General features: G+C 37.6%; 1 protein-coding gene across 2 annotated transcripts in view; it reads right to left on the bottom strand.

The window, feature by feature from the left end:
- Positions 1–2,972: 2,972 nt before the first annotated feature.
- The window catches only part of DCAF17 (DDB1 and CUL4 associated factor 17), a 37,170-nt gene continuing 26,259 nt past the window's right edge, over positions 2,973–13,883 (bottom strand). For both annotated transcript variants that reach the window (XM_020990951.2, XM_078146974.1), the window contains exons 12-15: positions 11,126–11,213; positions 10,033–10,116; positions 7,560–7,715; positions 2,973–6,414 (exon numbers count right to left, since the gene is read on the bottom strand). In XM_020990951.2, the coding sequence (XP_020846610.1) occupies positions 6,277–6,414; positions 7,560–7,715; positions 10,033–10,116; positions 11,126–11,213 (466 nt within the window). In that variant the 3' untranslated portion in view covers positions 2,973–6,276. The remainder of the gene's footprint in view (positions 6,415–7,559; positions 7,716–10,032; positions 10,117–11,125; positions 11,214–13,883) is intronic.

The following is a 13,883-nucleotide window of genomic DNA, read 5'->3' on the forward strand; positions in this document are numbered from 1 at the left end:
AAGTTTGCAGAAAGCATGGCAAGAGACCCAAAATTAGATGAAAATGATATGTATCTAATCCAACCCTTCTCTTTCAGTAGAAATCTGTCCTATAGTTTATTAACACAGAAGCATTTCTGCTTGGAGAGAGACTCTGACCTTCTCTGGCCCAAGCAACTTCCAACTTACATTTCATAGAGATCATGAAACAGTACAGTGGATACAGAGTTTGACCTGAAGTCAGGAAAACTTACATTCCGACTCTGCCACAGACACTTCATAGCTAGTTCTACAACCCTGAGGAAGTCATTTAACCTCTTTCTACTTTGGTTTCCTTATTTGTAAAATGAGGATAATAGCTCCTGCCTTCCATTGCTGTGAGAATAAAATGAGGTTTTCGTAAAATGTTTTGCAAATACAGATTAAATCCATTTGATGAGGTCTAGAGGTTAGGGGTCCTGGAATCCCAAAATCATGACATGCGGGTACTGTGTACAATGTTCTCCTGGTTCTGTTCACTTCACTCAGCATCAATCCATACAAGTCTTTTCAGCTTTTTCTGAAGTCTGCCTGCTCATCATTTCTTATAGCACAATAATATTCCATTACATTCATTTACTACAACTTGTTCAGCCATTCCCCAATTGATGGGCATCCCTTCAATTTCCAATTCTTTGTGACCACCAAAAAGAACTGCCATAAATATTTTTGTACATGTGGGTCCTTTCCCCATTTTTATGATCTCTTTGGGATACAGACCTAGAAGTGGGTATTGCTGAGTCAAAGGGTATGCAGTGTTGTAGCCCTTTGGGCATAGCTCCAAATTGCTCTCCAGAATGGTTGGATCAGTTCACAATTCCAACAACAATGCATTAATGTTCCAATTTTCCCACATCTTCTCCAACATTTATCATTTTCTTGTTTTGTTTTGTTAGTCAATCTGCTACATGTGATGTACCTCAGTGTCATTTTGATTTGCATTTCTCTAATCAATAGTGATTTACAGCATATTTCTTCATCTGAAAACTGCCTGTTTCTTTGACCATTTATCAATTGGAGAAATTCTTATAAATTTGACTCAATTCTCTATATATTTTGGAAATGAGACCTTTATCAGAGATACTTGCTGTAAAAATTGTTTCCCAGCTTTCTGCTTCCCTGCTAATCTTGGTTGCATTGGCTTTGTGCAAAAGCTTTTCATTTAATGTAATCAAACTCACCCATTTTGCATTTCATAATGTTCTATATCTCTTGTTTGGTCATAAATTCTTCCCTTCTCCATAGAGCTGACAGGTAAACTATTTCTTGCTCTCCTAATTTGCTTATAGTATCAGCCTTTATATCTAAATCATGAACCCATTTTGATTTTATCTTGGTATAGGGTGTAAGATATTGGTCTATGGGGCTGGTAATCTTAAAGTGCTATATAAATGCTAGCTATTTATTATTTTTCCCCAAAGTACTATACAAATGCTAGCTATTATTATTATTACCAAAGAGAATAGTTATATAATGATTGGTGAACTTCTAAAATTTTTTTCCCCAAACCAACTATTTCCCCCTTGTTACTGTTCCTAATGATTCTTCTTTTTTTCTTCCTTTGGCAATCGGGGTTAAAAGACTCACCCAGGGTCACACAGCTAGCATTTGAGGCAGGATTTGAACTTGGGAAGTCTTCTGACTCAAGACCTGGCACTCTATGCACTGTACCACCTAGCTGACCTAATGATTCCCCTTTCAATTCTGTCCAGAACAAAGCAAGGGATCTCTTAATTGGATTAAACAAAAAGGCATTCTTTGCAGCATTTAATGGGTTAACCACCCAGTCCTCCTAGATATTCTTTTCTTTGGGTTTTCCTGACACTGCTTTCTTTGTTCTCCTATCTGTTTGACTGCTCTTCCTCAGTCTTCTTTATTAAATCATCATCCATGACACCCCCTAACCACACAGGTGCATTCTTTCTCTTGGGCCCTCTTCTCTCTCTGTGTTCACTTCATGACCTCATCAGTCAAATCATCATCTCTATGCACATGACTCCCAGATCTATGTACCAGCTTTATTCTCTCTTCTGAATGCCAGTCTGGCATCACTAATTAAAACTCTTCACTATCTGACCTCCTCCCTACCTTTCCAATCTTCTTACACTTTTTTCCCCTCCACACATTGTAGTATCCAGCCCACCTAATGTTTCTTGCACATAACACTCCGCATTAATGCACACACCCAAGCTCATGGACAGAGTTGGCCCTACATGTTGATAGAGGAGACAGTGCATAGGGGGTGATTTGAAAGAAGCCAGAACAGTGCTGGGGCATCTTCTATAGCAGATGACTGCTTTAAATGTGCATTTCTTGAGTCTGGCACCTTAGACCAAGCACTAAACCTTCTCTCGAACCTCAAATTTCTAGGATTGTTGTGAAGATCAAATAGGATAATAATTGTCAAGTATTTAGCATAGTGTCTGGCACACTGTGGCTGCTAAATAAATGTTTTTCCTCTCAATTCCCTAAAATGTTACCTGAAAGATGCAGTAAGGAGAAGGTTAGCTTCTAGCCTTTTCCCAATAGTTTCTTGGTTTCATGGTACCCGAGGACCTCTATGGCCGTCTAGTCCAACTCTTCTCTACCTGAACAAGAATCTCCTCTATGGCAGGATGGAAAATGGTTTTCTACATTGTTCTGAGTTGTGCTTACATCAGCCTGAATCTGCTTCCCTGTAGTTTCTACCCACTGCTCCTAACATTGCCCTCAGTCAAATACTGACAAGGTCAAAGCCCAATTGGGACATAAGGTCATCTTCGTCAGATTCTCTGCATCACCACCGCCCTTCCCTGTCAATCCTTCTCTTTCCCCTGAAAAGTAATGCGTGTTACTTTATGAAAGCTTTGGTACTGCAGCCAGGAAGGACTCTGCCAAAAAAAACCAAAACAAAGCAAAAAACAAAACCCTCCAGAAAAACCATGGAACCTCCCCCAAATCACCAACTAACATAATTTTTAAAAACATATAAAATTTTATTAAAATCATTTAACACCCTTTAAGTCTTCAAATACAATTACTATATAAATACAACACAAAAGACAACATTTTAATTAAACAGATTGGCTTAATGGATAGGGAATCTTTGATATATCTGCACATGGGCTTCTTCAATCAACAGAATTTATTATGTCCACATCAGATTATGATAATATTCATTAAAATGTGGTTTTGTTTGTACCACTACAGCACAAGTAGCTATACATACGTACATGTATGTGCATACACATATAGATGTGTGTGTATCACAGTATCATAGATTCAGAGTTGGGAGAGATTTCAGAGGCCATCTAGTCCAAACCTTTCATTTTACAGAAGAGGGAACCGAGGACCAAGGAGATTAAATGACTTGCCCAAAGTCACACTAGCAGTATTCGTGTCACAGGTTGGATCTGAACCCAGGATTCCTGTTTCCAGAGTCGGCACTACTTTCACTCTGGACAGGTAAAGTATCGATTTATCTCAGCATCAGTTTACCCTAATTCAGCTTGAGATTTACAATTTTAGGACAGAACAAGAGTATATAGGTGTGGGCTACTGTATGAAGTACTCAGCTTAGACATAAAGAATTCACTTTTGCTGAGGTTTGTTACATACTGGTATGAAGAAGTCAAGAAAAATATCTCCTCTGAAAGGTGAGGGAATGATTATTAAGTGGCTTCTTTTGGTCTTTTTTCAGCTCAATAATTCTGTTCTTTAGATTAATGACTCAACCTTTTTCAAAACAAAAACTCCACACAAAATCTTTCAAAAACACTCTTTGCAAAACAAACTTAATTAAACTTGGCTGAGGGAAAGACTTGACTGTGAGGTCCTTGGGAACAAGCATTGGTTTTTGGAGGGGTTTCTGGTCTTTCTTTGTATCCCCAGCACTTAGCACAGTGCCTGACACACAGTAGGTCTTAATAAATAAATAAATGCTTATTGACTTGATTTGATTTCAATAAAGACTTCGAGGCCTAAAAAGACTCATTAGTGGTCCAAAGTTATGCTTCCCTGAAATACTCTTGGGAAAAGAATTATGATCACAGTCAAAGTTTTGTTCTTGAATACGATTTGAGGTGTTCAAAACTCTAGTCTCTTTTCCCCTGGCATCTGACATTTGCCTTTCCCTTGGAGATATTCTCACCCTGTTTCCTCTTGTTGTACTTTTTGTTGGTCACTGGGTTGGTCTGTGCCTAGATAGAGTTTGTCTTTAATTGTATTTGGGATAGCACCTAGCAGACAGTAGACACATCACTGCTTCATAATAATCACAATCTTGACCTATTGCTAACAACAAAAGTATGTCTATAAAGTGTTCTGAGTTCCTCAGAAGCCATTATATTAAATATTATATATCATTCTTTGTAAAGAATGATTTCTTCAATTAGCAGGTACAGGAGAATATAACAATTCAATGTATGCATAAATTTTTATCTCATTAAGATTTACACAGGAGGCGATCACTCACATTATTTTAGAGAGTTACATATTACAACAATACATAGAGCTAAAAAGATTTTTTTTCACTCTATTCTTCTTGTTCCTAATTTCAAAACAGGCCAGATAATTATTTCCTTTTCTATTAAAGACATGGCATTTTTTTAAATAATGGGAGCTGGCTTTATTTTTTTTTTTTAACCTCCCAGTTCTTTTACCTACCCCAATGAACTGAGAGTATTTGATACCTGTCTTTCCTTAGCCTTAAATATGTTGTAGGTTTTTAGTTTCAAATTTCTAAAGGCAGAATCTAAAGGCAGGATTGATGTCCCATGTCACATGGGAGTAGGATAAATCTGGACAAGAAGAATGTTAAAGATATTCATTTAAATGACCAAAGCTGAACTCTCATATTTTAATAACCTTCCTGCACTTGAATATGTTTATGATCCTCCTGGCTATTTCCTTCCCTTCTGTATTTGCCAGCATTAGTCTTTGAAGCTGAATTAGGGAAATGTGTAGAACATGTGGATGGCAAGCAACTGGATCTCTGAAACAGGCACCACACCAAACTCTTCCCTTTGCTTAAGTTACCTTTTATTCCACATCTTGAACAAAAGGGAGTCTTTAGTGACCTCCACGGACCTAATTCAGATCTGTTATGACAGAGAAGGATGAACGCTCCACTATCTCAATCTAGAACCTTAGCAGAAGGCTCATTCTCTCTGGCTATTAAGGAACTTACCCAGATCAGTTGTAATACTTTCTGGACTTTCATTTACAACTCTGATGTAAAAAGAGCTGCCAGTGTGAAGGGTGCCTCCAATCAACTGCGTCGGTATGAAGCAGTTGTTTACAAAAGGATTCTGACAAGATGAGGGCAGAGGATAACCCACCCACTGTGGGGAAAGCCTAGGTCCAACCGCTCCATCTGTGACAGCAACATTTCACAATGTGTTCATCAAGATTAAACTTGGTTGTATGATCAGAAACAAAGAGACCCTATTTCTCCAAATCCAGATTTATAACAAAACTTGTTGGATCAGTCTATGATACAAAAAATCAGCACCTTGTGGAAAACAAAACACTACAAAGAGTGTGTAAGGGAACTAGCACCTAATCCTGATAATGTATACAAATACAGCTCCTATAAGACAAATGTAAAACTTTAAAAAAAACCCTCATTAACAGGCATTTTTGGCTCAAAAGTAAGTCTTTACCCATAGATATTAACCTCCCCCATCTCAGGGCACAGAGGTTAGAAGAGGTATCCTCTATCATTTCTATATTTTGCCTATTACTGGCGCAGAAGATGAGGAAAGGGGGTGGGGAGTGGAAGGGAGGTTGGGGCACATAGTTTCTATGTCACTGAGAGCTTTGTTATGCTTTCTCTACAAGATCTTTTCAGAAAAGCATTAGGGATTTAACTCTATGGATGGCAAAAAACCCAGCCTGCATCTGACTGCTGAGTTCTTCCTGCTCTGTTCCAGACTGTGCCTCTTTTGGGTTCCACTGGGGCAATGCTGTGGCATAAGAGATGCTGGATGGTAAGTGGCATGTATGAGAGCATGGAGGGGTACAGAATTTCGTCCTGCTATAGATATTCTTTCCTCTAGTTGCCACCAAGGAAAGAATAAAAACTGGGCTCATAATGCAAGAAAGTCAGCTAGAACTTTATCCCAAGTCTGGGCTTAACCATAGCTCAGTGCTTTGTCAGAAATTTTGGGAACAACAACTCAAAGAGTAAAGTTGTCCTCCATTCCTTACCCCATCATCACCATTATCATCATCACCATTATTATCATAATCTTTTTCTTCTTCTTGTCCTTTTTTTTTTTAACAACTGCTCATGTTTTCATCTTCTTCCACAGCATCACATACCATCTGGTAAACATAGCAGCTAAAGACTCTGTTGGGTTTCTGTTCTATGTGCAAGACTAAGTCTCTGTCGAAGTAAACTTCATGGCTGTATGTCTGCAATTGAGAAAACAATGACGAATGGAAACTTTGCTTGACATAGCCCTATTTACTTTTAAAGTGCCACAAAACATCTTTACATCAAAATCTCAACAGAAGAGACCAATGAACAGAATATCAAATGTATCCAACAATCTGACCCAACAAATATTTATGTAAGCACTTACTACATATTATATACAGTTTTCCCTTCCACATAGTGGGGCTGGGGTACAGCACCCCCGTGAGCTAGAAAATCCATGTAAAACTTTTTGTCCCTCTGTACCAGATAAGTCTGAATTATGAGATTAAAAGAAAAAATATGTTGATATTACACAATACCATACACAAATTTTATGCATTTCTTGAGTTTCTAAACTTTTTCTGTGTTATCTGCTGGCCTTCATCCCCCAAAATTTCCATTTAATTTCTTATGCTGACCTGATGTATCAAAACCATGATGGGGAAAGTCTCAATGTGGTAGGTATAACTGTAGTTTACAATTTACAAAGCCCTTTGTATAAATTATCCTGCTTGGTTTTTACAACAGCCCTATGAGGTAGACAAGGAAGGTGTTATTTCCATTTCAGGGATGAGGAAATTCAGACTCCAAGTTGTTAAAGTAACTAGTCCAAGGGTCATGCAGCTACTAAGTGGTGATGCCAGTACTCAATACAGATCTTCTGAATTACAATGAAATACTCTTTCTGTTAATAAGCTGCCATTCAAATACGTACTTAGCAGCAACCAAGACACAGGGGAAAGGACGTTGCTTTCAACCTTCACAGAAGCAGAGATCACTACCACAGGAAAGCCATCAAACAGAACACAGAGATGGTCAACGTCCCCGCCTCAAGATTCTACTGTTTCAAATAAAACCAAACAGAATGGAAAACAGAGAAAAGACAGGTAATAATGTGAGGGACCAGAAAATCATACGTTAGGTGAGGGGGAAAACATATGACTCTCCTTTTAGGAATGGGTCCCCTGCTGGGGAAAAGGTATTCATTATATTCTTCCTGCAGGATTTTAGATCCTGGTCAAGCTTTCATTAGTAGTTGTGGAGAGTCTGGTTTGAATGCAGCACAGTGCCAGACACACCCTGCCATAAATGTCAGATTAGAGAGAGGTTCTAAGGCTTGGCTTTCGTGGTCTTTACTCACCACGTCCCATGACTCCACTAATGGAATGCTCTTGAGTAATGTCCCATGTTCATTACAGTGGAAATCCAGGTGAGCTTTCCCCTCAGCGTCCAGCTGAGTAACTGCTACCACAGAGAGCAAATCCAACTCATCTTCATAGTCCACAATTTTGAAAGTCTTGATGGCAGAAGAGGGATGGGTGGTGTGAAAGGGAGAAAAGTAACTCTAGTTATTTAGATGTAATTTCTGTGTTCATGCTTAACGTATTTCATTTCTTATGAGAAATGAGGAGGAAGGACAGCAGGAGGGACACAGGTAGGGTGTTCAGGCTCACAACCACAAGACCTTTAATAATTAAGTAGTGCCCTGTAAAGGTCCTCATGATCTCAGGAGCTACTATTCCCTGTGCATTTCAGCAAGAAAATAGTAAGATTTCTCTGGGTTGAGAGCAGGTAAGCATGAGCAAGCTAAGGAAGGAAGGAACAGAGTAATTTATATACACCTCAATATTTTGGCAGTGGTATCTAACTTATCCCCATCTTCTCTGTTCTACTGATGACTAATTAATCACTAATTGGATTAAATATACATTGAGGTCAATTCTCTATGGGGTTTTAGTAGACAGATGACAATGCTTTGAAGGTTCATTCAAGTGGAATACATGTAGATGTACTAATGGATCACCATGCAGGCTCTTGGAATCGTGTGAAAGTCTTAGATATTCACTACAGGCATGGTCTACTTAACACTGTACCCACTAACATCCCTTTACAATAATAGCAGAAAATATTAATGTGTATAACCAAATCTCATTTTGATTCTACACTAAACTCCACTGTAATATGAAAAGTGGCTTTCTCTTCTTTTTCTCTGGCAAACTCCCTTTGTCTAATGATTGATGAAGGATGACAAGTTTGGTGGTCATAAAGCTACCCATTCCATATTTTTAGCAGCTCTCTTAGAAAGTTATATCTTATAGTGAGCCACACATACTTGCATATATTTTACAAAACATTATATACATATATATTTTCCCCCACTCACTGGTCCTGATTCTGCTACACTGATAATAAATATTATTTATTTATTAATGGATAAATAAAACAAATTCCTCTTTCAGAAGACAGCTCTTCGAATATTTAAAGCCAGGTAGCATGTGTTTCTCCCCTCTCTCATTTAACCCATGTAAAACCACTCTAGTTCTTTCAACTGTTTTTTGTATAATATGGTGTCTAGACTCTCCACTATACTGATAAACCTCCCAGTTTGACAACGTCCCTCTTAAACTATGGTGTCTAGAACTGAACACAATGCTCTAGATTTGGTCTGACCAATACAGAACACAATAGGACATTGCTTCCTTTAATAGGTATACCCTACTATTAATGCAGCTTAAGATTGCATTAACTTTTCTGGCAGCTATTTGACACTCTTGGTTAATAGTGAGCTTGAAGTCCAGTAAGACCCCTTTGAAAACCCCTTGAAGTCAACTAAAATTCCTTTCAGATAAATCAAACCAGGTTCCTTTTTTGGCAACTGATTTTTGAATCTAAGTGTCAGAGTTTAATTTAGCAAAATTCCACTTCCTCTTGGTCACTTGGGCCCATTCTTCTAGCCTGAGATGTTTTTCTTTTGCATTTTGATTCTGTTGGTAGGTGTATTAGTCATTCCTTCCACTTTTGTTATATGGATTTATACAAAACCTTTATCAGCTAGAAACAGACTTGAGAAGCAATTTGGACATTTCTTTAAGCAAAAGGAATAAAAAAGTACTAGCTTCCAAATGACAATGCTAAAAACAGGCCAGAGACTACACTGACCTAAGACACTAGAAAGACAACCCTTCCCCACACGGTTGCCATCACTGTATTTATAACAACTAAACAAGCCAAACAAGAAAACAGTAAGGCAAACTATACTAGATCATCAGGTTCCAACTTAGATCCTTCCTGATGTTCCCAGAACCCTTCCAGATTTTCACAGGTGTGGCAGGGAAAATGTCTCCTAGTATCCCCACCCTCTTTTCCTTTCAAGGTACTAAAGCTGTCCTTGAGATTTTATTGGTTCAAGGGACTTAGGCTTGGCCTGCTGATGTGCTTGCTGGTCACATGAAAGCATCACCAAAAAACCAAAACCAAACACAAAACAAAACCATAAGCAGTTCCATAAGATTGTCCTGAGGCTTAACTGTTGAACCACCACAGGTAACACCCAGAAAGGGAAGCCAAGCTCAACTGAGTCAATGCTGTCTCTTTCACAGAACATCCTTTCCTGGCTCTGAAGGTCCTTCTTCCTCAATGGCTAAGTAAATCTCCTTTTGTTAACTATCAGAAGGACTACAGGTGTCTCATCTCATTCCAATACTGAACCTGAGGTACCAGCCTGACCTGGTCAGCCCTGGCCTATTAACATGAGGAACATACGTGTATTTATAAAATCAATCAATGTGTTACGGCAAACTGGTTCCATTGATCACCTATGGTTAAATTCCTACCTCTTGTTCTGGATCATCATCCAACAGATTAAAACGTTTCTTTACCACTCGTCCAGAAGCTGTAACAGTTAATAAGCTTTTGGTCTAAGATTTCAGAGAAAGAAACAGATATGACAGACTTTAGATATGTGCACCAAATAGATAACTATATCAATCTGCATTCAGAAAAACGAACTCTTACCTCCACACTGTATTCAATAAGCAACAATGTCTTCAATCAACAAAACAGAGAATTCAGGTTTTTTCCACTTATATACTTAATATGAAAAAGTTAATAATTCAAGAGTTATAAATGAATATTTAGTATATGCACAGATGCACAAAATTCATTGCCAGCAAAGGGAACAACTAGCACAAGAAAAGGGGTCATATGATAGGTTCATCACCGATTCCTTTTTCTTATATGTTAGTCTGTCATGGTGTTTTTCAAACATTTTGGTCCTCAGGACTCCTTTATACTCTTAAAATCACTGAGGATTCCCCAAAGAGCTTTTGTTTGTATGTGTTACATCTACCAATATTTACTAAGCATTTACTACATTGGAAATATAGACACTTACCATATTAGAAATTGAAATGTCTTATCATTATTATTGCAAAAACAATTTTGACCTCACAGACTCCCTAAAAAGGCCTCAGGGAACCCAGGGTTCCTGGCCAAAGTCTAGCACAACACTGGTATCCACTTTTAGGCATTTCGCTCCTTTCTGCAAGTTCCCCAAAACACCATGTACGTGTGTATGACAAGTGAAAGGAACAGGACCCTCTGACCTAATTATGTAGTTCTTAAGAACCTCGAAGCCTAAGGTTACCCAAGAATAAAAAAATAACAATAGGATATAAAGGACAGATGTTTAGCAGTGAAAATAAAAAAAGAAATAAATCACAAGTAAAAGATGAACTCACTATAATTAACTTCTAAATTATACCTGTGCATATACTAAATATTCATATCTAAAATCCAAAGGACAGATAAGTTTTTAAATTAGTATGGAAAGGTCTACAAGCCATGCCCTGCTCTTTTTGGCCACTCACATGCATATAATGATGTGATATTTCAATGTAAAAGACAATGGTATATAAATTGCCTTACTTTTTCCTCTCTGTCAGCCACAATGACAAAATCTTCAGCAACCTGATGCTGGGTCTTATTATTTTCTATTTCTTTTAGTTTCAAGATTCTGAAAAGGAAAGGAAAAAGAATTACAAAATTCTAAGGGCCTATCCAAGTGTCAAAATCAATTTAGGTCAGCAAATGAAGATTACAGTAAAAACATCAAACTGTTTATAGTTTTTTCCTGGTTCCTTTTGTAATACAATTGCAGATATGTTCATGGGTCCCCTATTTCAATATTTTAAAGGCTAACAAATATTAAATAGGGAAAAGAAGGAACTAAAGCAATAAGTGCTACTGAAATATTTGGAAAATGCAGCAATACTAGTGCACATAATTGAGGAAATTTGCCAAACTAAGGTGAGAAAATTTACTCTGAAACTGTATTATTTCCATTTTGCCTAAGATTTCCTGTTTTGATAATGGCACTGGAAAGGATTTTTGTGAGTTTATTTCTTAGGGATTTGCAGATAAAGTAAGATCTGTATGAATGACACTAGTAGATTAAGTTTGAAACATGACTGAAATAGTAACTAAAAGTTTGAAACACGACTGAAATAGTAACTAAATTGAACTAGAGGGCTTGTTTTTAAAGTATTTTATGTCAAAGTGAATGGACAATGTTTATAATGTACCTGACTTACTCATTCCTGAGGGTTAGGTACATGCGAAGTCAAGGTTCCCAAAGTGGGCAATACTGCCCTCTGGGGGATGCTGGAATGATGTGGGGGAGAAGCGGGGGGGAGCTGGTAATAGCCCTGTGCAATTTAGGGGCATTGAATAAAAATAAGGAGGTGGTGGAAGCATAAGGAAAGAAGACAAGAGAAGAAAATTTTGAAAAACCGTTCATATGTGTTTCATCTGTTGTGTAACAGAGTTAAAGTCATAATAATTACATTATTTTCCATATAAACATACAAATGTATACACACAAAAAACATAAAAAGTTATAACCTATCAGTGGTCAAGTCTGCCAACAGGTCTCAACAAGCAAGTATTGGCATGTGAGTGTGTCTGTGCATTGTCGGGTAGTCCAGCATGCATTGGCAGGAATATGTGCATGTAATGACTTGTTTACAGTACAATATCATACTGTTACATGATGTAATATTGCATCATCAATATTTCAGTGCCGGAAAAACTTCACAAATTTACAATAAATTATTAAATTTAAGATACATCAGTTTAAAAAAATTTATATTTTTTTGAAATGATGCAAATTTTTAAAAAACAAACCCGACATTAAAGGGTTAAAGATTTCCAGGGGGATGCTGCATAAATTTTTCTTTTGAAAAGGGGGCAGTAAGCCAAATAAGTTTGGGAACCTCTGGTATAGACAGACCCGCACAAAGAGTTGATCAAGTAACAAGAATAAAATTAAATTTCCATCATCACTTATGAAATTCCAAAGCACTTGCTAAAAGGACAGAATAAGACACCGGAAGAAGAAACTGATGCTGGATAAGAATAGATAAGAATGATGGAGTTGAGTGAGGAAGTCCTGAGTTCAAATCCTGTCTCAGACACTAACTAGCTGTGTGACCCTGGGCACGACACTCAGGGTCAGTTTTTTCAGCTGTGAAAATGAGGATATGTTGTGAAGATCAAATGAGATAATGTATGTATAGTGCTTTGCAAATCTTAAAGTACTATAGAAATTCTAGTTATTATTGTTATTTTGATGATGATAACAATAACTACTACTACGAACAACTACAACTACATCCTAACCAATCACATTTTAATTATTGGCAGCTTTTTAAAGCCTAGCAGAGGTCTCTGACCTTCATGGGCTTTATATGTCTTCACCTCAAGCATAAACTAATTCTAAATAAATTGATGACAAAGAATAAGAGGTACATGTTATATGAGGTAATATATCTCTTGGGACTCCAGTGTGACCAGTGAGAAAGAAACAAGGAAGAAAAGCTCATTATTCTATTTTTTTCCCTGTATTGCATCTCTTCTCCCATCTTTTAGAAGACAAAGAGAGGCAGTGAAGTTAGCCTAAAGGATGTGGAATAGGAGTAAGCAATCAGCATGAGCTTGTTTCCCCTCTTAATTTCAATCTAATTATAGTTAGAGACATTCTCCCTTGTCAGGGAGAAGTGGGCAAACTGTTATCCATTTTAAAGCTATGGGTAGAGTGTGTGTTGGGCCCAGAAAGCAAGAGCACATTACAGAAAAGTGTCCCCCCCCCGCCAAAAAAAAAAGATTGCTCTCCCTTTGGGCCAATATGCCCTTTCCCCTCCAGTTATAAAACCAAATCATGTTTGTTTATTTGCTTTCTCTCTTTAGCATAATGCAGTGACATTAATCTCTGTCACAGAGAGGCATAGCTAAATATTCCTCTCTCACAAGTTCTTATTTACAAGGAGAAAAGCAAGCTCTTATTATCAAAGAGGAGAAAACAACAAGAAGAAGCTTTTCTGTGTTAGACAGTATACTAAGGATGGGCGCTATCCATACAAAAGAAAGACAATCCTCCTTCTCAAGGAGCTTACATTCTAATGGGGAAGACCACACATAAATGGCAACTGAAAAGGGGGAGGAGGGGCAAAACCATAGAGCAAAACAGTTTGTTCAAACATTTACAAAACGGGTGGAAAAAGAGTTTTCCTTTAGTTTTCCTGAGGCCTGTCTCTTTAGTATGCTAGTTAAGCATAACACCAACTCTAATTATTTCTACAGCCTCCTCAGTAGTTACCTCATAAAAACAGAGATGCCAATAAATGCT

This window comes from Phascolarctos cinereus, unplaced genomic scaffold, assembly GCF_003287225.1.
Source record: "Phascolarctos cinereus isolate Bilbo 61053 unplaced genomic scaffold, phaCin_HiC Scaffold_726;HRSCAF=1367, whole genome shotgun sequence".
Classification (NCBI taxonomy): domain Eukaryota; kingdom Metazoa; phylum Chordata; class Mammalia; order Diprotodontia; family Phascolarctidae; genus Phascolarctos; species Phascolarctos cinereus.